Source organism: Adiantum capillus-veneris, chromosome 1, assembly GCF_014529385.1.
Source record: "Adiantum capillus-veneris isolate H3 chromosome 1, ASM1452938v2, whole genome shotgun sequence".
Lineage (NCBI taxonomy): Eukaryota > Viridiplantae > Streptophyta > Polypodiopsida > Polypodiales > Pteridaceae > Adiantum > Adiantum capillus-veneris.
In genome coordinates this window covers 21756141-21779904 of record NC_140931.1, presented here as the reverse complement: position 1 = coordinate 21779904, position 23764 = coordinate 21756141, and the positions used below count along the sequence as shown (strand labels likewise).

At 45.8% G+C, this 23764-nt stretch overlaps 1 protein-coding gene across 4 annotated transcripts in view; it reads right to left on the bottom strand.

Annotated features, from left to right (window-relative positions):
- Positions 1-2345: 2345 nt before the first annotated feature.
- LOC147464402 (methyltransferase) overlaps positions 2346-23764 on the bottom strand; it is an 85630-nt gene continuing 64211 nt past the window's right edge. For 2 of the 4 annotated variants that reach the window (XM_086514711.1, XM_086514717.1), the window contains one exon: positions 2346-3063. In XM_086514711.1, the coding sequence (XP_086370837.1) occupies positions 2995-3063 (69 nt within the window). In that variant the 3' untranslated portion in view covers positions 2346-2994. The remainder of the gene's footprint in view (positions 3064-23764) is intronic. The other 2 variants (XR_015188435.1, XR_015188434.1) reach the window with 2 other exon arrangements.

Sequence of the window (23764 nt, the reverse complement as noted above, 5' to 3'; positions counted from 1 at the left end):
ACACAAAAAACAACGCTATTTTAATTTGAATTTCCCTTTACATGATATATTTAGATTAAAAGTATCTACTATAGGTTTAAGCATGCTTCTAAAATAAGTCATGTATCTGTGTGTGTGCTCTCACAAGGCATATTCCCATGGGTTAGACACGTTTGAATCCAACAACCCTCCCTCAAGCCCAAACCAATGACAAAGGGCTTGTGACAGACATATAGAAGAGTTTAACAAAACCAACTGAAACATGAGTAAAAGGCCCCCCCCTTGACAACATCAAGGTGTGTGTAATTTCCTCGTACATCAATCAAAGTGGAACAATAGAACTCAACCAAACCAACATAAGGAGGTCTTACCACTTATCATCGTGACAATGTCTATACCCGTACAAGATTTTATTGATTGTGACAACATAAGGAAGCTAGAAAAACTAAAGGACATCACCGGTGACTACGATCATTTGTGCTTTGGCATCACCATCAACATAATTTATATGACTTCTTGTTATTGAAACACTTGTTGAAAGGATGGTTAGTATTACCACAACGAACACAAAGATTTGGGTTGAAGCAATCATTTGTTTGATGATTATTTCGCACACAAATTGAACGAGATCTACGACCAATGAGAACGATCTTGTTGAAGTTGATGTAACAATGCATCCATGGAATGCATATGTTGTAGGAACCATAGAAGTAGCAGCATGGGATCATAGTGAGACTGGTACAACGAGTTCCACAAGAAGACTATTGAGTGGTTTTTGAAAAGGTGTCACACATCACCCATGTCATGCCACATATCAAGTACAACCGTTCAACAAAAAAGGATACCAAGTAGCTAGGGTGATCATGAGCACTATTCTACCACCGGTCAATATCTTCGCAACAATCAGGCTGTGCTCACTCTACTGCTGTGGACCCTCATAAGTTACCCTGAACTCCTAACGCCACATCAACTATTGCTATTCTCAAGCAATTGGACACAACCCACAACACTACTAATTATCGACAGGTGCAATCTCAGCATATCTAGGGATCCCGACCATTCCTCTTTAGCCCTGATGATAAAAGCCACCAATTCCAACCATAAAAAGCTGCCAATAGCCAGTACTGCCATTCGTAACATTCAAGGCCTTCAATGCTAGCCAACAAAAGGAGCCACTTGTCATGCGAATAACATTGTGAATTTCCATGTTCTGCTTGTCATTTCTTTTCCTTCCACTCTCCAATAGTCCATTGCAAACCACGACCAATATGTACCCTTCGGCTCTAACCCCCAACGTATCGCAGATAGCCTCAAAAACTTATTTGGCAATAACAGGTAAACGCAAGAGCTAACCCATATATGCATCGGCGTAGAAAATCAACATCTACTAAAGGCAATACGACATGTGACACAAATTCAACATAAAATACGTCCGTACCTTCTATCAACCATGGAATAGGGGGGAAAAGTAACATACCTAACAGAGCTTGATATGTTTGTTTCTGATCAATGCATGCTGGACTTCATACCTTTGTTTTTGAGCCTGCCTTGTCATTCACCATTGGAAGTTCTGTGTTTTGGAATCTTCGTCCTTGGATATTACTTCTTTTCCCATGTTGTCGCATCTGTTTCGATGTGACATCTACCACTACCATCTATATGTATTGATTCAGAGTGTATATATTTGAAAAAAGTTGTGACTTGAGGCCTTAATTACTTAGAACATTAGTTACCCTACCCACTATCTTTGGAGCATTGCAAATGGTGGTTCCTTATGGGAATGTTCGACTACTCTTTTGAGCTGCCTTTGCAAAAACACCTTCAACTGATCAGAGGACTATCCCATTTTGCAATTCTTCGAAGTTGGCAGCGGCTAAGCAGTAAATGAGAACTTGGCTTCCATAACCACACTTATGACTGCTCTTGATCTCCCACAGTGGCTTCCGCTCCCTCCCTAGCTCCCTTGGTAGGCTATCAACCAGCATGTAACCTGAGCAAGGGGACCTCTATTCAACTGAAAGCTCATTTCTATCACCAATACCACCTCTATATCCATATCTCATTAGGCTTTCGTCAAGCCCTCTTTCATTACTACGCAGTTTGCCAAGGCTCTTGCTTCGCTGGATTAGGGAGCTCAATCCCTCTTTGTTGCCGAAATGTTTGTCATTTATTCGTTGTACTCTCTCTCTCTCTCTCTCTCTCTCTCTCTCTCTCTCTCTCTCTCTCTCTCTCTCTGTGTGTGTGTGTGTGTGTGTGTGTGTGTGTGTGAGAGAGAGAGGAAGAAGAAGAGAGTTTTAACGTCGTAGAAAACCATCGCAAGAGACCTTAAAGAGAGAGAGAGAGAGAGAGAGAGAGAGAGAGAGAGAGACCTTAAAAGCCTTCTTTAGGCCAGCATGAAATGTGAATGGCAAGACAACAAACATTAGATCACTACGTACTTTCTTTGCCTGCCATTGAGAAGACCTTAGCGTTTGAAGTAGATGATTCTTTCCTACCTTATTGCTATTTTAAGCTCATAATATTCATTTTAGCGTTGTTTATGGTGGGCTCATATTGTTGGTTTTCAAATCTCTCTCTATCTCTCACATATAAATATATATATATATATATATATCACACACACACACATATCTTGTATTCCACAAAAATATGAGCTGGGTCGAGACGAATTCCAACAAGAACAGCAGTGGTGACAAGCTAAAAACACAGAATTTCTGCAATTCTCTCTGCCTCCATGTTGCCAACCCGTGGTATCAAGCAGAAGGCATTTTCAACCTAGCAGTATCACACAATTTTATTATGGTATTAGCTTCTATCAAGTCTGCACATTCAGCAGTCATAGCCTCGTTACCATACGAAATCAACTCACCCACCAATTTGTAGACTCCATCAGCAGACCACATAAAATTTGGGACGATCCCAATTAGTCTCTCTGATCTTCATGAACTCTTTATCAAGACTTTGCTGAATTTGGGAGGATCACAATTAGTCTCTCTGATCTTCATGAACTCTTTATCAAGACTTTGCTGCCCATTCTGGACCATAAATTGCTAAATGTGTCCGACCATACCTTCTATTCAGAATCTACACATACAAATCATGAAGAGCAAGATTTTTACCACCTTCATTACACTTCAATAGCACTTCAGTTTTGTACAATAGCGTAAGAAGATAAGCGCAATGCTATCATACAAGCAACTAACTGTAGATAATTAGGTGCTGCTGCCCTCTCTCTCTCTCTCTCTCTCTCTCTCTCTCTCTCTCTCTCTCTCTCTTTTGAGAAGCATCGGAGAAGTGCCAATGGCTTCCCCAACATGTAAACAGACACATCCCTCAACAGCCACCCACAAAGCCGCCTTCATGCAGACGGACGAGGATGTCAGCAACGAGAAGGAAATGAGAGAATGGAGAAATGAAGTGGAAGAGTGGAAGGAGAGGAGAACTATTGTTCAAAGATGGACCAAAGAAACCAATGGCATGCGTAAGAGAATCCCTTCGCTCGAGGAGAAAGAGACCATCCAAGATTCCATCATACGAAATCTACAAGGTGACCTTCTTCAAGCCAAAAGTGGGCGACTTGAAGAAGACGAATTTCAGATGGAGGAGCTGAACACAATTGGCACGATTGTGACTATGTTGCAGTATTACATCTCTTCCTAGTTGCAGATACGCGAAGTGCCATGCCAAGGAGAACCCCTACGCTTGGATGGTCACGACCCTTCGCTCAAGAGACGTGCCTCTTCGCCAAAAGCCACACTCCTTCGACGAGTGGTCAAACCCTTCCGCTCTGCGGTTGCGACTCTTCACCCAATGGTTGTAGCTCTTCGCCAAAAGTATGTGTCTTTACGTCTAAAGTCATGTCTCTTCACCAGGAGACGTGTCTTTTCATTTTTGTCTCTTCCTCTCCTATATAAGGAGCCTATTGTACTCAATTTCAAGCAGTCATCCAAGCAATCAAACACGGAGTCTTCTGTCTCTTCACAAGGAGACGTGTCTTCTGTCTCTTCACTAGGAGACGTGTCTTTTCATTTGTGTCTCTTCGTCTCCTATATAAGGAGTCTATTGTACTCAGTTTCAAGCAATCATTCAAGCAATCAAACACAGAGTCTTCTAAGTCTTGTTTCTGAGTTCAGTTCAAGTTTCTTAACTCTTAATCATGAATTTAAGTACTTAATTAAAGATTAGTACCTAGAATCCTTACAGTGGTGTCAAAGCAATTTTTTTCCCCAAACCTGAAGGTTGTGAGCCTCTCACCCTCGCCGCTACGCGCTAACCCTTCCCGGAGTTGTATGGAAGCAGAGGAAAGATGGCATACTAGCTACCAACTTAATGTGAGGTATTCCTAAACTCTACCATTTACATACTTAATACAGATATATGTACGGAAGGATGGCATACCCGATGTCCGTGCGGAAATTTCCCGATGGAAGCCTCGCGATGCACCTCTTCATCAGCACCCTTTCATTGAGCTGTGCCTCTTGGTAGCCGTCTGTGCCTCCTCGAGGTGCCTCTTTGCCGATTGCGTCATGCGGTGCCTCTCTTGCCGCGCCCCTTCACCAGATGTGGATGCACCCCTTCACAAGAGACACATCATTCTTTCCTAAGCATTTTAATTCAAGAGGTATAGCACCATCTGGTGACAGATGCACAGGATAGATCCTATATTCCTAGCCTTTCCAGTTCCTTTTTAAGCAACCAAGTCAAACAAATTTCCTTAATTAAATTCACACCATCCTCCCTGAGTATAACCTTCTTATCCAACTATTGGCATCAGGACATACCCGGATTATGGTCGATTTCCAATAAGATACCACGGGTACTTCACCCGGCCGGGCACTTGTCTTTTCATTCTGGAGTAAAGTCTCGTTGTCCGTATAACTTCTTTGTCGGTCTTACTTTTTCTAAATTATTTTCTAGGCCGAAAATTTTATGAATGGCTCTAGGGTTTAGGGAGGGACCGTTGTCCCTTCACGCCATTTGTTGGGCTGAATCGCGTGGCTGCCGCACCCTTTCCCAAGCATCACCCCCCTTCACCAAGCGCTGGGCTGAAACGTTGGGCTGAAACATTTTGCTGGCTGCTGGTTGCCCCTTCGTAAAAGCATAAAAAAAAACTCTTCGCTGGGCTGAATTTAAACAGATACGCTGGCTCAAAAACATCCCACGCTGGCACTTGAATCTGCTCGCTGGTCTTTTATTTACGTAAGGGCATTAGCAATGTAAAACATTAAAAATTCAGCCAAAGGTTTATTACATTGGCTGGCCTCTCCCAAATAAACTCAAATTTTTTTAACCCAATGTGAACACACCTTGAAATTTGTTTTTAAAAAACCCTCATGTGAACTCACCCTTCACGTTTAAAAAATGCAAGAAAACCAGCGATTTAAATTCCCGCACGTTGCTCCTACACCATCACCCAGCGCTGACCTTGTGTGCATATCCTGTGCGCGGTACACTTCCCAGCCATGACCGACGAACCTCTTCCGTATATTTCGTACATAGACGAAGTTCCCAAGAAGGACTTACCAGCATATCCTTTCCTTGCCCTGGAGATCATTGTCATTCCAGACACTCCAAAAGAGCCCAAACCCGAGCTGGAGGTTATCATAATTCTTGATTACCCGTCTTCAATACCCGAACCTGTTCCAGTTCGTTATTTCCTTATAAGAATAACCATGCTGACAATACACGACGGAGGACAATCAGAAGATGCCCTTGCTCTTATCAAGGAGCAGATGGCCACACTTTCCACAAGCCTCGCATCGATTCACACTCGCTTGGATCAGATGCAGATGAAAACCTCTTCTCAGAGTTACCCAATTGCTTCTCGGACTACACAAGCTGCTTCTCTACCATCTTCTTCCGACGCTTCAGTGGTCGACTAGGAAGAACCACTCAAACAAAAGCCTTCAAAACTCAAATTTTCTCACCCAAAGCATGGTTTCTGAGAGACAATTGGACACAAAGTACCTTCTTGTGAGCAGCAAAAGTCTCAGCATGAATATTCTTGGAAATGTTACAGTACTAAGCAACCAACTTCTTATTCGAATCAACAGCAACAAAAGCAACAATATGAAGCTTCCAACGGATCATCACCGATATCAAGATGGGCTTACTTAGTGGCACATATATCCGACCCTAATCGAGTACTCGGTCATGAATGTTGCGACGCTGGACAAGTTTCCCCTCGCGAGCCATGCCCTACATTTAAGCCTTTCTTGTCTGATGGTGGTACAGTTACAGATTTATTGATCCTTTCCTTGTGCTTAGAAAGCTGAAGATTCAAAAGATTCCAGTTCTTATGTGACAACCAAGAAGCACATAACCGTTGTAACAGACTTGGACCTCCTAGGTCCTCCTCCTCCATCCACTTCACATCCAATGCAGGATAGTTCTTGAATTTAACCAAGAACCGCCTTCTTACTTTACCCTTATTCTTTGTGTCCTTGTGTGCTAAAATCTGTTCATAAACAGAATCTCCTCGTTTACTTCCACTTTGGGTTGCTCATAGGACTCTCCATCTTCAGGCACATCACCTTTAAAAGGTTTCAAGAGACTCACATGAAATGCATTGTGAATCCTCCTAGTGTCACGTAGTTTGTCACAAAAATACGGAAGCGTAAACTGACTCTTAATTGTACTTCAACTACTCAAGAGAATTGGAGAGAGAGAGGAAAAGCTTGACACTTCATTGGGGACCAGAAGATGGGCTGGTCCCCCTCCATAAAGAGAATATCTTTATTACTAAGGGAGAATCTTTACAAGCACAAGAACGAAACAATAGCCCGTCCTCTATTCTTTCTTTCTGCTTCTGACTGAGAGAGTGCGAACGCTACTCTCTGAATACTGAGAGGATCTTCCCTCTGCTATGAGATTTTTGGGAAGCTCTCAAAAACGAGAGTCTATCTTCCACAAAACTCAACGGAAGCTCTCGAAAATGAGAGTCTACCTTCCGCTAACTGAGTCCCTTTATGCATAATTATTCCTGCAACAAAAACAAGGGAGAAACACGCAAAATGCACGCACACATGCTTGCTGTAATTTTCTGCACATAACTTGAAAATGTTACCTAAGCACCTTCCAGAGCCGAAAAAGAGACCTTTTCCGCGATGGAATTGCACGAAACTTGGTGTACGCGTAGTGTAGGTAGAGAAGAACTAGATTCTATATGTATTTTGCTGAAATTCAACCTAAAGGAGGTGATTAAGGGCTGAAAACAGAGAATTTACAGCCACCACACTCTACGAAGAGAGTGCCTGCTGCAACTTCTCGCGATGAAACCTCACCAAAAGCTGGCTATGGCTATGAGAGCTCTTGTTCTAGACAATGGGAGCACGAGGCCACCACATATGTCACAAGGGGCTGCTCTCAAGCTTCCATGGAGGGCTCCAATGCGTAGGGCATACCCACAATAGGGAGGGTAGGAGCACTGCCAACACTGAAAATGGGGGAGTAGGGCCTCCTAAATAGCCATCAGGGAGAGGGGGCACTAGAAAGAGAGAGAGGGTGAGAGTGAGAGTGAGAGAGAGTTAGTTTGCATTGGTAAGTGTGCCACTTAATAACTTTAAAAACCCTTCAACTTTCACTTTTAAAAATCCCTAGGCTATTAATGAAATGTGCAAATTAACTCACAACTGCACACACAGATGCTACTAATGAAATTGTTAGCTGCTCCCCAGCGCAATGCCGTACAGACACTGCTCTGGCATTACCTGTTCGCACTTGTCCGGTCATTTGGTCCGGCATAGACAATTTAAAAATACCTTAACTGACTTATCCTAAGGCAGTAAAATGATTCAAGCCTTAGGGTCATTATTCTAAGGACCCCATCTCATTCCTGTGCTTGCACTAGCGCGCGTAATTTTCTGAGCCTGAAATCTGAGACTACTATCTACCCCTTCATTGAAGACCCGATTTCCCAATCGCTAGGGCTTCAGGGTATTTTCTGCTAGGGTCTCCCTGAGGTGCACTGGCCCAAACGTGGGCGCACCTGAGGCCCCAGAACTACTAAATCTATTCTGATGTGCACACAACTAATTAGATAATTCTTTTCTCGTAAATAAATTAATTATTTACAAAGTCTGACTTAGTTACATCCCTCTTGGTTCTAAACAGTTGACCTCAATTGTAGAGCGTCAACATAACTCTGCAAGATGTCTGGGTAGACCTTAAGATCGGACTCAATCATCCACTTTGCATCTAAAGGAGTGTAAATCTTGAACTTGACTAAATACTTTTGATACAGACTCCCCGACTTGAGTTGTCTCTCCAAGTGGTGGATTATCTGTTCAGGTTGAAGGATTTCCTCAGTCTCTTCGACTTCTGAAGGATCTTCTTGTACTGGCGCCATTGGAGGAGGTCCAACATATGGTCGGAGGAGATTGACATGAAAAGCATTATGGATACGCCAGTGAGAAGGCAAATCCAATCTGGAAGTCACGTCATTGACTTTATCTGTAATTTTGAAAGGGCCGTAAAATCTATGGGAGAGTTTAACAACTTTCCCTTTGCCGACCCGCTTTTTCAATATAGCTTTCTCAAACCGAAGCAGGACATATTGTCCTTTTTCAAGATTGAGATTCCTTCTGTTCTTGTCTGCTTTTCTCTTCTGTTGCTCTTGAGTACGAAGAATCGCTTGCTTTACTTGTTGATGGGCAATATCAATATTGTGTACAAATTCATCTGCGGCGAAGATGTTTTCTTTGGTAACCATAATAGGAAGTAAGAGTGGCTTCCCATAAATAATTTCGAAGGGAGCTTTACCAGTTGAGGAATGTATGGTATTATTATACGCAAACTCAACGATTGGTAAGTACTGTTCCCATACGGATTGTCGTTCCAAAACATAGCACTTGAGGAGATCTAAAACAGTGGCATTAGCGATTTCGCTTTGACCATCTGTTTGAGGATGATAAGCTGATGAAAAGTCAAGCTTAGTTCCCAAGTTTTCAAACAATGCCTGCCAAAATAGACTAGTCATGCGGGGATCTCTATCGTTGACAATAGTCTTTGGCAATCCATGGTGTTTAAAAATCTGAGCTAGAAATATTCTAGCCATGTGATCAGCTTTGATCGTCTTCTTTACTAGAAGAAAATGTGCTTGCTTACTGAATCTGTCTACTATAATCCGGATTGCATCATTTCCATTCTTGGATCGAGGAAGATCCGTAATTAAAATCCATGGCAATACTTTCCCATGGCGTGTTAGGCACAGGGAGCGGCTGAAGCTTGCCATAAACTTTATGTCTGTCATATTTTACTTTTTGGCAGACTAAACACTCACGTACATGTTTTTCAATGTCCGCAGGGAGTGTTGGCCAAAAGAAATACCTTTCAAGGGCACTAGTGGTGGAAGCAATTCCCCGATGCCCGGCATAAAGAGAATTATGTGCTTCATCCATCACCTTCTGTCGTAAGGGCTGAGCTATGCATATTGCTTGTTGACGATAAAGTGTATTGTCCCTGATGGAATAAGGTGGCTTTGAGTGACCAGCTTGAAGATCTGCCCAAATTGTGGCGAAGTCTAGATCTTGAGGATACATCTCGCTGAGAGATTCTAGTTCCTCATGATAAATTATTGTTAGTGCATTGATCTTTGGACGACTAGAGAGAGCATCTGCAACTGCATTCTTTATTCCAGAAGTATGTAAAATCTGAAAATGGAACATTGAAAGAAAGTTGGCCCATCTCATCTCCTTTTCTGATAACTTTCTCTATGTGAGAAAGTAGCGAAGACTTTGATGATCTGTCTTGATAATAAAATCAGCTCCTAAGAGATAGTGTTTCCAAATGGAAAGAGCATGGATTACTGCCATTAGCTCTTTCTCGTATATGGAGACATGCAACTCTACATCTTTAAGGCGCCGACTTTCATAGGCTATCGCGTGACCCTCTTGGTTCAAAACTGCTCCTACACAATCTCCAGATGCATCGCAGTATACCTCGAAAGGTTTGCGAACATCAGGGACGGTGAGAACAGGTCCGTGACTGAGTAGATACTTAAGCTTTTCGAAAGCTTGTTTTTGTCCAGACCCCCAATGGAATGGAATCCGCTTCTTTGTCAGGTCATGGAGGGGGACCTGCTATCGCGGCAAAAGCTCGAATGAAACGCCGATAATAGGAACAGAGGCCAAGGAAACTTCGTACATCATGTACTGTAGTTGGCGTAGGCCATTCTACAACTGCTTGATTCTTATCAGGGTCCATTCTCACCTGATTGTGAGATACTATATGGCCCAAATAGTGGATCTCTTTTAGAAAGAACTCACTCTTCTTAGCATTCACAAATAATTTGTGTTTGCGTAATTCTTCAAACACTAAGGCGAGATGCTTATAGTGTTCGTCTTCCGTCTCTGAGAAGATAGACCGTGCGTAAAGGAAACTGATCTCGTCAATGCCTCCACCACGAGGGGGGGGGGGGGCGGCTAGCTCGGCTCGGATAATCTCATGTGGTACTGAGGCCTTAGCCCGAATCATCCGAGCGATCATAGAGACCAGAGGCCTCTCCATGCATCTCCATCCATTTGTGTTGCCAGATCTCCCCTGGTGGTCTACTGAGGGTCCCCATACCTGAACTCCATAAAGCATAGCTGGAGTCACTAGAGTGTCAAAAAGCCAAAGCTTTGTTCGTGGTTCCTGAAACTGAACTTGCGAACACATCCTCTCCAGTCCTCCCAAAGCTGCATATGCTCTCGTCAGTCTAGTCTATGATGCTCTCCTTAGTGACCACCGGTCCACCGAAGACTACCCCAAGATAAGTATATGCATCTGTGTACTCCACAGTCTCCTGGCCATACATAAATGTGGGTGCCGACCTCCTGACCCACTGTGGTGTGGTGTTGAACACCATAACCTTGGTTTTCCCCAGATTGACAGACAATCCACTGTCACGAGCAAATGTATGCAGAGCATCCAAATGACGCTGCATCCCCTCTGGAGAGTCAGAAATCAGCACAATATCATCAGCATATAGTAACAGCGGAATCCATGTCCCTGCTAGCTGAGCCCCCCTGTCCCCCTGACACTCTACATAGTCCGAAAACTCATCCACCTACATCCCAAAAAGAGTCGGGGATAGGGGGCATCCCTGCTTTACTCCAATAGTGGAGAGGACCATGTCAGACATTCCCTCAGTGGTGCGTAGCCGCCCCATCATTGTCCTGTATAGAGCCAGAATCCCCCGAATCAGCTCTGTAGGCACACCCATGTCCTGTAATCTGCGTATATTGGCTCTCGGCATTGTGTCGAAGGCTTTGCGGAAATCTACAAATCTACAATAGATCCTCTTGCCATGGTGTCTACCCTCCTCAATAATAGCTCTGAGTGTCAGAATCTGGTCAAGAGTGGAGAAACCTCTCCTGAAACCTGCTTGCCCTGGTGCTCTTACGCCCTCTCGCTCTGCCCATCTACTCGGCTCCTGTTCAAGAATGGATGGATACAGCCTAGCTATTGTGTGACCAACCATGATGGTGCGATAATTCCCGGGAATCATGGGATCTCCTGACTTAAAAATAGGCACAATCGTGGACATACTCCAAGTCTCGGGGAAGCCTTCATACATGGCTCGATTAAACATCATCGCCAGGAGCTCTGCAAGCATATCTCTGGCATGAATGAAGTGCTCTGCTACCAGACCATCATGATCATGTGCTCTCCTTGTCTTCATCCTGTCAATAGCTTTCCTTACCCTCTCGGTAATAAAGAAAGAACATATCTCCGGGCATGTCTCTAGTGGGTCCGGCAGAGGTGGTTGTCCTGATACTATGTAGAGAGATGTGGCATATTCCCCCCATGTCTCAGTGGAGGTGACCGCTGGTGGTGGCGAATGTTCGTGGAATAGCCTCCATGCTTCTCCCGAGTCCTGACTTATAAATAACTGATACAAATCTTGCTCTAGCTGGGATAAATAAGCCCTTTTCTTTTGTCGCACTAGGCGGCGAAAGATAATCTGTGACTGTCTATGTGTGGTAATACCCATGAGCACTTCCCTCTGTAACTTGATCCTCATCTCTCTACACTCCTCATCATACCAACTGTTCTGGGGCATTTTTCCAGATCGTCTCGTGTAGGCTGGCTGAGGGGGTATGCTTCTCATGCTGCATCATGGAGCTTCTCTGTCAATATCTGAGTGAGTTCATCTAGTGGCCGTCTTGGCTCCTGGGTGCATAGCTTCCTGTATATGTCATCCATATACACAGAGTCAGTCTCCCTCATGAAGGTATACGGGACGTGTGTAGGGACCTCTCCTAATGGAGCTGTGCTGAACTGAAACGTCAGGGAGAAGGATAGGATAGCATGATCAACTGCCACTCCAACTGGCCTAGTGCCCACCATGAAATGTTGAAAGAATGGAATGAGACCTGGCTGGGCCATAACATAATCCATTGTGCTGGCACCATGTCGGTGTGGAAAGCAAGTAAAACCTCCAGCTGTCGAAAATCTTTGTAGGCCATTCAAAATGGCCAATCTATGTGCGGTTCCCATATCTATCAAGTATCTGCCATATTCCGTGTATTCCTCATCTTGTGATAATCTGGGTAGACCCATCTCTGTAACATCCAGCTCCCTAAGCATTTCCTCGGAGGTATCATAAAATATTGTCTGGTGGTGGGCAGTCCTAGCATTGAAATCCCCTAGTATGATAATGTCACCATCCTTAGAAAACTCCCATATGTCATTATCCAAAATAGCAAAGGGGGATTGTCCCCTAGGTGATGCATATACTGACGTACTAGGAGGAAAGTAACAGATAGCAATGTAGAGGTATCTGCCCGTCTCTGCCTTGAGCCTCACCCACATGTACCTAGCATGCTCATCCTTGCGCGCTATATATATCAATGGCTGCAACTCCTCCCTGAATAGAATTGCCACCCCCCCTGAGCCTCGTCCTTGGTGTTCCGATCTGGTTTCTTGTCTGCAGGCTGTCTCCCATCTATACCCGCTCACATGTGGCATGGATTGCCCAGGGGCTTGATGCGTCTCAGAGTAGAAGATGATGTCTCTCCCTGTGAAGCTATCCTCAAAGGCCCCTACATCAAGACGAAGTGACCCATTACAATTCCAGGTTGCCATCTTTAGTGTGGTCCCATAGGTCTTGCACCGTCATGCGGGACGTCGCTCCAATATCACCACCTTTCCATCTCTGTAAAAAGCAATCTTCCCCTTTTCCCTTGCTGCTCTAATTTCCGGCATTACTTCTTGCATATGAGCAATCTGCGAGAGGGTGAGGTCATCTCCAAGAAAGATGCCAGTCTTCTTTAGTGTCGGTCTCTTCTTCAGGAAGTCCTTCTTCGCTTCCCTGGAGGGGAAGCGGAGAATGAGTGCCCTTTCCTTTGAGGTTTCTCTGTTGCTCCCGCTTTTCTTTGTGCCCACTCTTCAGGCCCTCGTATGCGTCTGCTCGTTGACCCCCACTAGAGTCATGAGTTCTTTCACCTCTTCCTCCACCTTATCTTGGTCTTTGAGGCCACATATCCTTACGTGTAAGGCCCGCACACGTCTCCTTTGCTCCTCTTCTAGTGTCAAGTTGATGATGGTTGGTGTGGGGGTAGGGGTTATTTCCTTGCCTTTCCCTTCTTGACAATCTTGATCCATTTTTCGGCCTTTTCTGCTTTTTGTTGGGTCTTTGTGATGACATCTACCCACGAGGTTGTCATTTCTTTTTGTTGCTCCCCACCTTCTTTGATGGCCCGCACTTGTTCCTTAATCGTGTTAAGCTCTTCAATCACTGAGGGTTGAAGCTCTCCCTCTTCGAGGACATTCTGCAATCGCACCTCTGCAAGCTCTTTCTTGAGTAGTGCGATTTCCTCATCTTGGGCCTTCACGCGATCCTCGAGTGTATGTATCGTGCTTTCCTGTGCTGCCACGTGCGCGTCGAGTATGTTGATAGTACCTAGGAGGTGGCGGTTGATCATGCTGATGGACTCGCTCAGCTCTTCTTTGCATTTTTGGATGGCATCCTCCATCGGGTCATCTTTGCCATTCTGCTTCCTTATGGTCGGAAGGCTGCCACAGGAGGGGGAGAGGGATATAGGAGTGAAGGGAGAGGCACGCGGCTATTCTTTTTTTTTTTTTTCCCTACGCGGCTAGGCTTTCTCTCTCTACGCGCACACGAGGGTTTTTTTTTCTCTCTACGCTCGCAAAAATTCTCTCTCTACGCTTCTCACCTCTTGCTCTCTACGCTCTGCCCTCTTTCTCTCTCTACACAACATTTCTCTTTCTCTCTCTATGCAAATTTTCCCCTCTCTCTCTCTACGCTCTTTTCCCCCTCTTTCTCTCTCTACGCTACTTTTCCCCTCCCCTCTTTCTCTCTCTCTACGCGCTAGGTTAGGGCGGGTGCAGGGGCAGCGGGAGAGCAGAGGACAGGGGCAGGGATAGCACGCGAGCAGGGGGGGGGGGGGGGGGGCAACACACGAACAAAGGGCGGGGGTGAAGGGGGCAACACGTAAGCAGGGGCAGCGGGAGAGCAGAGGACGGGGGTGCAGGGACAGCACGGGGGTGCAGAGAGAGAGAGAGAGAGAGAGAGAGAGAGAGAGAGAGAGAGAGAGAGAGATAGTTCTATTATCGTCCTGGGAGGTCAAATATGACCTATGGGACCAAATGAACATGTCACATGGTGTGAGTGGAGTTCATAAGTGACTCTCGATGCTCAAAAATGGCTGAAATGAGCGTCGCAATAGAGAGTCCACATCGTGGTTGGGAGAGGAAGGTATGTAGGGAGAGCTCATGGCTGAATATATGAGGAAAAGAGGACCTAATGTGGTCAAAAGCTGAGCACTCAAGTAGTGTGTGGCACTCACTCTCTCGCACTTGACGAGGGCATAAGGTGCAAAGTCGATGACACTCCTCGCCAGTGCCCCAACGTCCTGTCTCGCAGCGTAGAGAATGGGAGCTAAGACGAATGGAGGCAATGGTGCGGATCGCACTCAACGGGATGGGCTCAAGGATGTAGGAATGGGTTCGGTTACCTCGTTCCGAGAAGAAGAGAGATTTGTAGTTTGGGGCAACGTGTGTGGTGTAATGGCTGAAGCGAGAACCTCCAGATTTCTCCCAAGCCATGATACATTGGCGTTGTAAGAAGGCCTCATTAACTTGGGAGTCGATCGACGCATCCTTGACCAAGTGACATGCATCCCATCTTCCAAACCATTTCTTGATATCAAGCATCCACCCCGAACTTAGTATTTTGCTCTTGCATGTCTTTTGAACCTTTTGACTTGCTTCATATGCGATTCTAGGAAGTCGATGCAAAGGGCTACATTGTGTCTTACGCATGTACTCCACAACCCTTTCCATGCCCAAGACCTCAATGGGAAGCGATCCGGACTCAAGAAGTAAGAGCATGTAGGGTGTTTGTGTCTTGACTTGGAGAAAGTTGGTGAGAAAACGCTTTTGGACATTCTCAAACTCTTTCCAAGTAGACTTCCCGATGCTTCCACCCCACACCTCCACTCCATAAAGAAGCACCGGTGTCACCAATGTGTCAAAGAGGTACTTTTTGAGAGCCCAACACTTGATCTCTCCTGCATTGCACATGTTCTCAAATGCATAATAAGCCCTCTTTCCGGCTTCCAAGCGACGCATTGCACAATCCTTCCATTTATGATTGGATGGAACCTCAAGGCCAAGGTACTTGAAGTGATCTACCACTTCAAGTTTCTCATTGTTGTATACAATGCATGGATTTTCGTCATTGAGGGTCTTTACAAGCATAACCTTGGTTTTGGATCCATTCACGATCAGCCCGCTATGTAGGCAAAAGCGTTCCAAGACACTCATAAGCTTTTGTGCATCTTCTAAGGTATGTGCCAAGAGCACTACATCATCGGCATAAAGCAAAAGCATGATCACCGCATTTCCAATCTTAACCTCTTCTATGCCTTCTTGCTGCATAAAATCAAGAACCATGTATTCCAATTCATCAATGAGTAGCCCAAAGAGGGTTGGGGAAAGTGGGCATCCTTGTTTGACACCAATAGTGCTTGCAAAAAATTCTGAAATTCCATCTCCCATACGTAATCGACATATCACTTTTTGGTAGATGCGAAAGACTGCATGCATAAATTCTCTCGGCACTTGAAGGCTTTGCATACGTCTCCAAAGATTTCCTCGCGGTACCATGTCAAAAGCTTTCTTAAAATCCACAAAGCAACAATACAACTTTTTTCCTTTCAATCGAGACGCTTCCATAAGAACTCGAAGAGTGACAAGGTGATCAATAGTGCTATGATGCTTTCGAAAACCTGCTTGGCCAAGCGCACGTTTGCCATTCTTTTCAGCCCATTCACTTATCTTCATCTCCATGATACATCCAAATAACTTTGCCATCAAAGAACCAACCATTATAGTGCGATAGTTGTTCACATTGTTTACATCTCCTCCTTTGTGCAAAGGTTTGATCCAATTTGCACTCCAATCATGAGGCATGCCATACTGAAGTGCAAGGTTAAACATATCGCATATCCAATATCGTGTTTTCTTGCTTGTCCATTTAATCATTTCAGCCTTGACACCTTGAAGGTCACCTGCCTTGCGAGTAGAGAGAGAGAGAGAGAGAGAGAGAGAGAGAGAGAGAGAGAGAGAGAGAGAGAGAGAGAGAGAGAGAGAGAGCGCTCTGGATGGGGACAGGAGGTTGGGGGTGCAGGGACAGCGCGGGGCAGGGGGGGTGCACACACACACACACACAGAGAGAGAGAGAGAGAGAGAGAGAGAGAGAGAGAGAGAGAGAGAGAGAGAGAGAGAGAGAGAGGAAGAAGAAGAAGAGAATTTTAACGTCTATCCAACGAGCAGAGTTGAACTCAAGACCTATTATTCAAGAGGGAAATGGCATATCCAATCTACCACACTTGGGTGATATATATATACGGACATGCCGAAATTTGCGGCGCGATTTACGGGATGCTCACGTAGCAGCAGCGTATGGAAAAGCAGGGCAGATTTTGGGCCAGTTTTTGGGCTACGCAATTTGCAAGAGAAAGAGAGTTTTTGCTCTATTTTTCTAACAGGCCTTGTGAGAAGAATGACTATGCTTTATTTTTGGGATAGCTTTTGATTTTTAAAGCTTTTGGGCTCTGCTTTTAGCATCCCTTGTAAACCTTTAAATAAGTGGACAGGCTTCCACGTCTCAGAGCATCTGGACGCAGAGTCTGAGAGTGAGAGCCTCCCACTCACTTGTACTTTGAGTTGTAGATTAATACAAAAAGAAATACCGAAAGGGGCGCCAGTCTTTGGGGCCAATATCTCTAGGCACGGAACTCCGCCGCCGGCCAGTGTCGAATCAATTGTGAACTCTGAAGTGTGAACTGTTTTGAAGTGAATTCTTGTGGTGTCGCGTTAGATTCTCGACTTGGAGTGTCCAGGTCTGTTACAAGCATGATGATTTGCATGATCAAGATGTGATTATTCACGAGCATGATGCTTTGCATGATATAGATGTGATTATTCACAAGCATGATGATTTGCATGATAAAGATGTGATTGTTCATAAGGATGATGGTTTAGTTGATGCTTTTTCTAGTAAAGCTAACCTCATTGCAGATTCGATCAATCTCGAAGAACTGATCTTGTCACGTGACACATCCAACCCTATGTGTCCGTGGTCAAGCTACAGTATGACTAGGGTTCAATTCAGTCAAGGCAGTCTAGAATAGGAAGTGATCTGGCACTTTTGTGAGTCTGTTCGCAGACCATGCATGTCCAGACACTTAGATTAGATGCATATCCTCCGGTTGCACACAGCATGACCATCAACATTCCCATCAGAATCCGTCAGAATCCATCAGGGGAATTTTCCAGTGCATTAGACCTATTTTCCTATTTTTGACATTTTTCACTTATTTATTAAGTGACTTTTGTTGGGAACTAGGTAGGGCAATTTTGCTACGATAATATATAAGCAAACCTAGTGCTAGGCATTTCTGGTAGAAGCAGGAAGGAGAGCACAGGCACCCTGTGCAGCAGGCCCTCTGGAGCATCTTCTCAACAAGAACCTAGACCACAGAAAAGCCAATGTTTTCACCAAAGATCACCTAGTGTTTTTCAGCATTTTCAGCCCTAGCGTTTTTGCATCAACCTGAAGCCATCAACGTTTTTGCAGACCTTCGCGACAGAACCTCCATTAGACTCAGCGTTTTCAGTTTTCAGCAGTCAAGCATCGCAGTAGAACCCCCAAACCTCGCAGATCTCACCTTCCCGCAGCAGATCCTCGCCACACCGTCAGATCCCGTGAAGTTTGCAGTTTCAGCCCGGTAAACGCAGATTTCAGCATCTGCGTTTTCAGCGCGTTGTCGTTGAATCATCATCATCGCCGTCGTCATGGACATAGAGTCAGAATTCAGCAGATACAGATTTGCAGATTTCAGCCATTAGCATTTTCAGATTTCAGCCCGTCTCGTCGTCGTCCTCATCATCGTCGACATCGTTGGCAAGTCCAAGCATTGTAGAGATTTGTGCAATCATAAGTAGACCGCTCTCGCCATAGAGAGTGGGGCCTTCGGAGGAGGGTTTGACAACTTCCTGGTGTCGTATTCTCTTCTCTCTCTATCGCTCAGTCTCAACACCTTCATTCACAGTGTTCATCCACTTTGTTTGTGTCCATTGCACTCTCTCACTAAAGGAACGGAAGGCTCTTCCGTAAGTAAAAGGAACCCTTGAGCACAGTTCGGAGCACTCATCTTGAGCAAGGTTCAACATTCATTCCGCTGCACCTAACATTGGTATCAAAGCTTTGGCAGTGTTCTGTATCACTCAAGGAAAGAACCACAAGAACCACAAACTTTTTTTTTCCTGTTGCGGTCGCACGTAACCCAAGTCCATTTGGGCGTGTTGATTCCTAATCGTGTTTTTGAAGAGTGACAGGAAACCCAAGAAAGAAGAGCTTGTCCAGCCTCCCCTTGTGCCTCTTTTCACTCATTGAGAGCGGATCGTGCACTTAGCGACCGGCCAATCGACGTGATGTGGGAAAAGCAACCTTGGTGTGAGCGCAAGGCCGCCAAGGGGTGCGCCCGCGGAAAAGAGCAGAACTCGGGTGAAGAGAAGATCCTTCTCTAACATAGATTGCAAGCGAAGAAGAACTCAAGAACCTCTAGACCCTCAAGAACCTCACGAACTCAAGACCCCCAAGAACCCAAGAACCCCACGAACCCAAGTTCCTCGAGAACTTAAGAACCCAAGACTTCAGTGGATGGTCATCACTCGAAGCGGAATGGATACTTCGCTTGGAGGTGATGAGCATGAGAGAGGGGAAGAAGAATTTTCCCCATCAGGAGGTTTTTCCGACCCTCCCTCTTCCCCATCTACGCCAAGGATTGCACTAACTCCTATGGAGGAGTTGGAGCAAATGTTTATGGACAGGAAGTTAGAACGCGAAGCAAGAAAAGCGGAGATAATGACAGAATTTGATCGTGAATGCAAAGAAAGAAAAGCAGAAATGGATCGCAGACACACAAGAAGAAAAGCTGAAAGAGAAGCAGAAAGAAAGGCAGCCATAGAGCGTGAGCATGAGCAAGCGCGACACATGCAAGAGTTGTTGCGACTCTTATCTCAAGTGCAGACACAGATGCAAGAGATTCGGGAAAAGGAGACTCTCTCAGTCTCGTCTTAGCATGATACACAGGATTTGCATGATGATTTGAATGATAATGATGAGCATGATGATTTGGATGATAAGGACAAGCATGATGATTTGCATGTTGATCAAGATGTGATTTCTCACAAGCATGATGATTTGCACGATAAAGATGACGTGATTGTTCACAAGGATGATGGTGTAGTTGATGCTTTTTCTAGCGAAGCTAACCTCATTGTAGATTTGATCAATCCCGAAGAAGCGGTCTTGGCTCTCAAGTCGAGGGCCAAAGAACCCTCACAGGAAGTACTATGTGTTCGAATGATTAGTCAACACGCATTTGTTCTAGTGTTTCATTCGTGATCGTTTCCTGTATTTTGGTCAGCGTCCTTATGTGATCCCTTTTTCTAGGCATGACATATTGTTTGTTGAGCACATTTCATTCATGAATGAGCACGGATGTATGCATGGATTATTCATGAAAAGCTGAAAAGTATGCATTCGAGGAAGTCACATTCTATACCTCTTCCTTGGCATGACACAGTTGTAGAAAGAGCATAAGAAAGTATGAGCACCAAGCATGGGCATTTCCGTTGTGAATTGCCAAAGTTGATTGATTTAGATTAGAAAGACACTATTCGATCTCATTGTTTGCGTGTGTGTGGTGAACGGGTTGGCACTCCGTCTATTTGTTCATCTACATTGCATGCATAGTCTTTGAGGAAGACAAGATTTTTTCCATTCACTTTACATGGAATAGGTATGTTCATGTTTTTGTGTTGGAAGTGGTTTCAGGAATTTTCAGCTTCGGAGATTCTTGAAGAAGGTAGATGCATGACTCTAAACGAAGTTGAAGCATTGAAGGAGCCACATAAGACTTTGTGTCGCTTTCGGCGCGGCCCAAAGAAGTAAGCGTTGCAGACCTTTATGAAGTTCAAGTATCGCACGACTGATGCATCAGAGTGGGCCGGCGAAGAGTCCTTTCCAGGATTCCGGATGCTATTGGCGATCTCCCTCGACACCATACAGTTCGGTACCAATACCTCACTTTGAAAAGGAGGGGATGTCACGTGACACATCCAACCCTACGTGTCCGTGGACAAGCTACAACATGACCAGGGTTCAAATTCAGTCAAGTCAGTCTAGAATAGGAAGTGATCTGACACTTTTGTGAGTCTGTTCGCAGACCGTGCATGTCCAGACACTTAGATTAGATGCATATCCTCCTGTGGCACACATCATGATCATTAGCATTCTCATCAGAATCCATCAGGGGAATTTTCCAGTGCATTAGACCTATTTTCCCTATTTTTGACATTTTTCACTTATTTATTAAGTGACTTTTGTGGGGAACTAGGTAGGGCAACTTTGCTACGATAATATATAAGCAAACCTAGTGCTAAGCATTTCTGGTAGAAACAGGAAGGAGAGCACAGGCACCCTGTGCAGCAGGCCCTCAGGAGCATCTTCTCAACATGAACCTAGACCACAGAAAAGCAAGCGTTTTCACCAAAGATCACGTGGCGTTTTTCAGCATTTTCAGTCCTAGCGTTTTTGCATCAACTTGAAGCCATCAACGTTTTTGTAGACCTTCGCGATAGAACTTCCATTAGACTCGGCGTTTTCAATTTTCAGCAGTCAAGCATCGCAGTAGAACCCCCAAACCTCGCAGATCTCACCTTCGTGCAGCAGATCCTTGCCGCACCGTCAAATCCCGCGAAGTTTGCAGTTTCAGCCCGGAAAACGCAGATTTCAGCATCTGCGTTTTCAGCGCGTCGTCGTTGCATATTCGTCATCGCCGTCGTCATCGACATAGAGTCAGAATTCAACAGATAAAGATTTGCAGATTTCAGCCATTAGCATTTTCAGATTTCAGCCCGTCTCGTCGTCGACATCGTCGGCAAGTCCAAGCATTGTAGAGATTTGTGCAATCATAAGTAGACTGCTCTCGCCATAGAGAGTAGGGCCTTCGGAGGAGCGTTTGACAACTTCCTGGTGTCGTATTCTCTTCTCTCTCTATCTCTCAGTCTCAACACCTTCATTCATAGTGTTCATCCACTTTGTTTGTGTCCATTGCACTCTCTCACTAAATTAACGGAATGCTCTTCCTTCCGTAAGTAAAAGGAACCCTTGAGCACAGTTCGGAGCACTCATCTTGAGCAAAGTTCAACATTCATTCCGCTGCACCTTACAGATCTTGGCTCTCGAGTCGAGGTCCAAAGAATCCCCACAGAAAGTATTATGTGTTCGAATGATTAGTCAACACGCATTGTTCGAGTGTTTCATTCGTGATGCTTTCCTGTATTTTAGTCACCCAATCTTTTTTTTTTTTTTCCGAGAAAAAGATCCTTCTATTAGTTAATGAAAACTGCCCATAGGGCTACATCCACCTCTGCTAGAGAGGGCTACAACAAGCATGATGGGGAGACTCTCCCAATGAAAAAACAACATATATACAATGGGGCTAAATCAAGAGATGGGAGGAGGGAAGAGCCACACAGGTGGACAGTAGTGCCATCTGAGCACCCCCTGGACCATGGTGTAGAAAGGCCCAGGGCGCCAGAGTCGAAGGAAAGCCTCGCGGCGCTCCCGCATGCGGTCGGAGCTGCCCTGTAGTCCCTCAAGCTGTCCCCTGAGAGTATGGATCAGCTCTAGCCAAAAGTCACGAACAGTCTCTGCTGGTGGCACAGGGCGAGCCTCAAAGATGCGGAAACAACGGGCCCGCCAGATGAACCAGAGAGCTAGGCCACTGATGAGCTCCCAGCACTCCTCTCTCTCACTGCACCACTCCTGTGGAGTAAGGTCTGTAGCAGGCTGGAGTGTAGGTCGCCCCCCCTGTATCACTATCATCCTGCTGGTGGAAGATAGCTCAAACTGTAGTGCCGGGCCCGTGAGGGTGGACCAAGCCGCTGCCCCCCAAGTGTACTGTCGAGCCGTGGAGAGGGCAGGCATCAGCCGAAGAACTCGTAGCCACACCTGCTGGGCCGAGGGACAATCCCAAAGACAGTGTCGCTGACTCTCCACCAACTGGTCACAGGCTGTACATGCGGCCGAGAGACCACTATGCACAAGCCAGCTCCCTACTGCTGTGGCTCTGTGTGCAACCAACCACTGGAACAAAGTGACGTGCCTTGGCTGTCTGGAGTCCCAAAGCTGCCAAGAACTCAACTGTGAGACCCTCCTCCTACCAATGCCGTGCTGCAGCGGGGCGGGCCTCTCTCTGCGCTGCAAGTATATGACGTCCAAGCCGAACAGTGTACTGAAAGAAAGGGACTCTTGGGCGGTCTGCAAAAGAGAAGGGGTCCCTCCAAAGCCACTCACCAGGATCCCACTGTACTCGTGCCAGTGGACAGCACTCCCAAGCCCATAGCCTCCAGTGTCCTGACTCGTTAGCTGCTGGGTCAGGGTCTATGACGCAAGTCCTCCCACAGATGCCCACAACTCGGATCCTCTGGAAACAACACTCTGCTACCTGCGGGGCCTCTACTGTAACTCGCTGTAATCGTTCCCCACCCTGAAGCTCGAAGAACAGGGCTGGGACAGTCTCTGAACAAGCGCTGACTGAGATGAGAACCTCCAGTCGTGTGAAGGCTCCCATCCATCGGGGTGCTACTGGCTCGAGAGGCGTGAGCCACTCAGCTGGAACTGACTCTGAGATGTCCTGACACATGCTCTGAACCCCTCTCATGCCCTGTAGCTGGACACCCTGCACCTCCTCTGACAAACCTGTGAACTCTAGCCAGTCACCTAGAGAGCGCGCTGGACCTGCTGCCATGGGACCCCAAGAAACATGAGGCCTACTCCCAACCAAGTGGCCTCTCTGAGTGCTAACCATGGGGTTCCAGACGAGGGGCTGTCGTAGGCGCTCCTCCGTGCATGTCGGCTGTCTCTGCTCTAGGCCACGCCGTAAGAGCTCCCAAGAGCGAAGCAAACTCACAGCGAATCGGTCCTCCAGTCTTCTGCTCAAACCAACTCGGCGCAAATTTGTAAAGATCCATCTGGTCGAAGGTTGCCAAGGGCCTCCTGACTGAGGCACCTTGGCACGAAGCCTCTGCAGCAAGAACTCTTTCCAGGGCTCCTCGCCTGGAAGAAGTCCTCTGACGACGAACTTCCCAAGAAGGGCTCTGCTTTGCTGTGCTGGATCAATGATCCCAAGCCCTCCCTGAGAACAAGGGAGTGTGATGACCGACCAAGCCACCTTGGCTCGGGCAACCTGAGTGTCGCGAC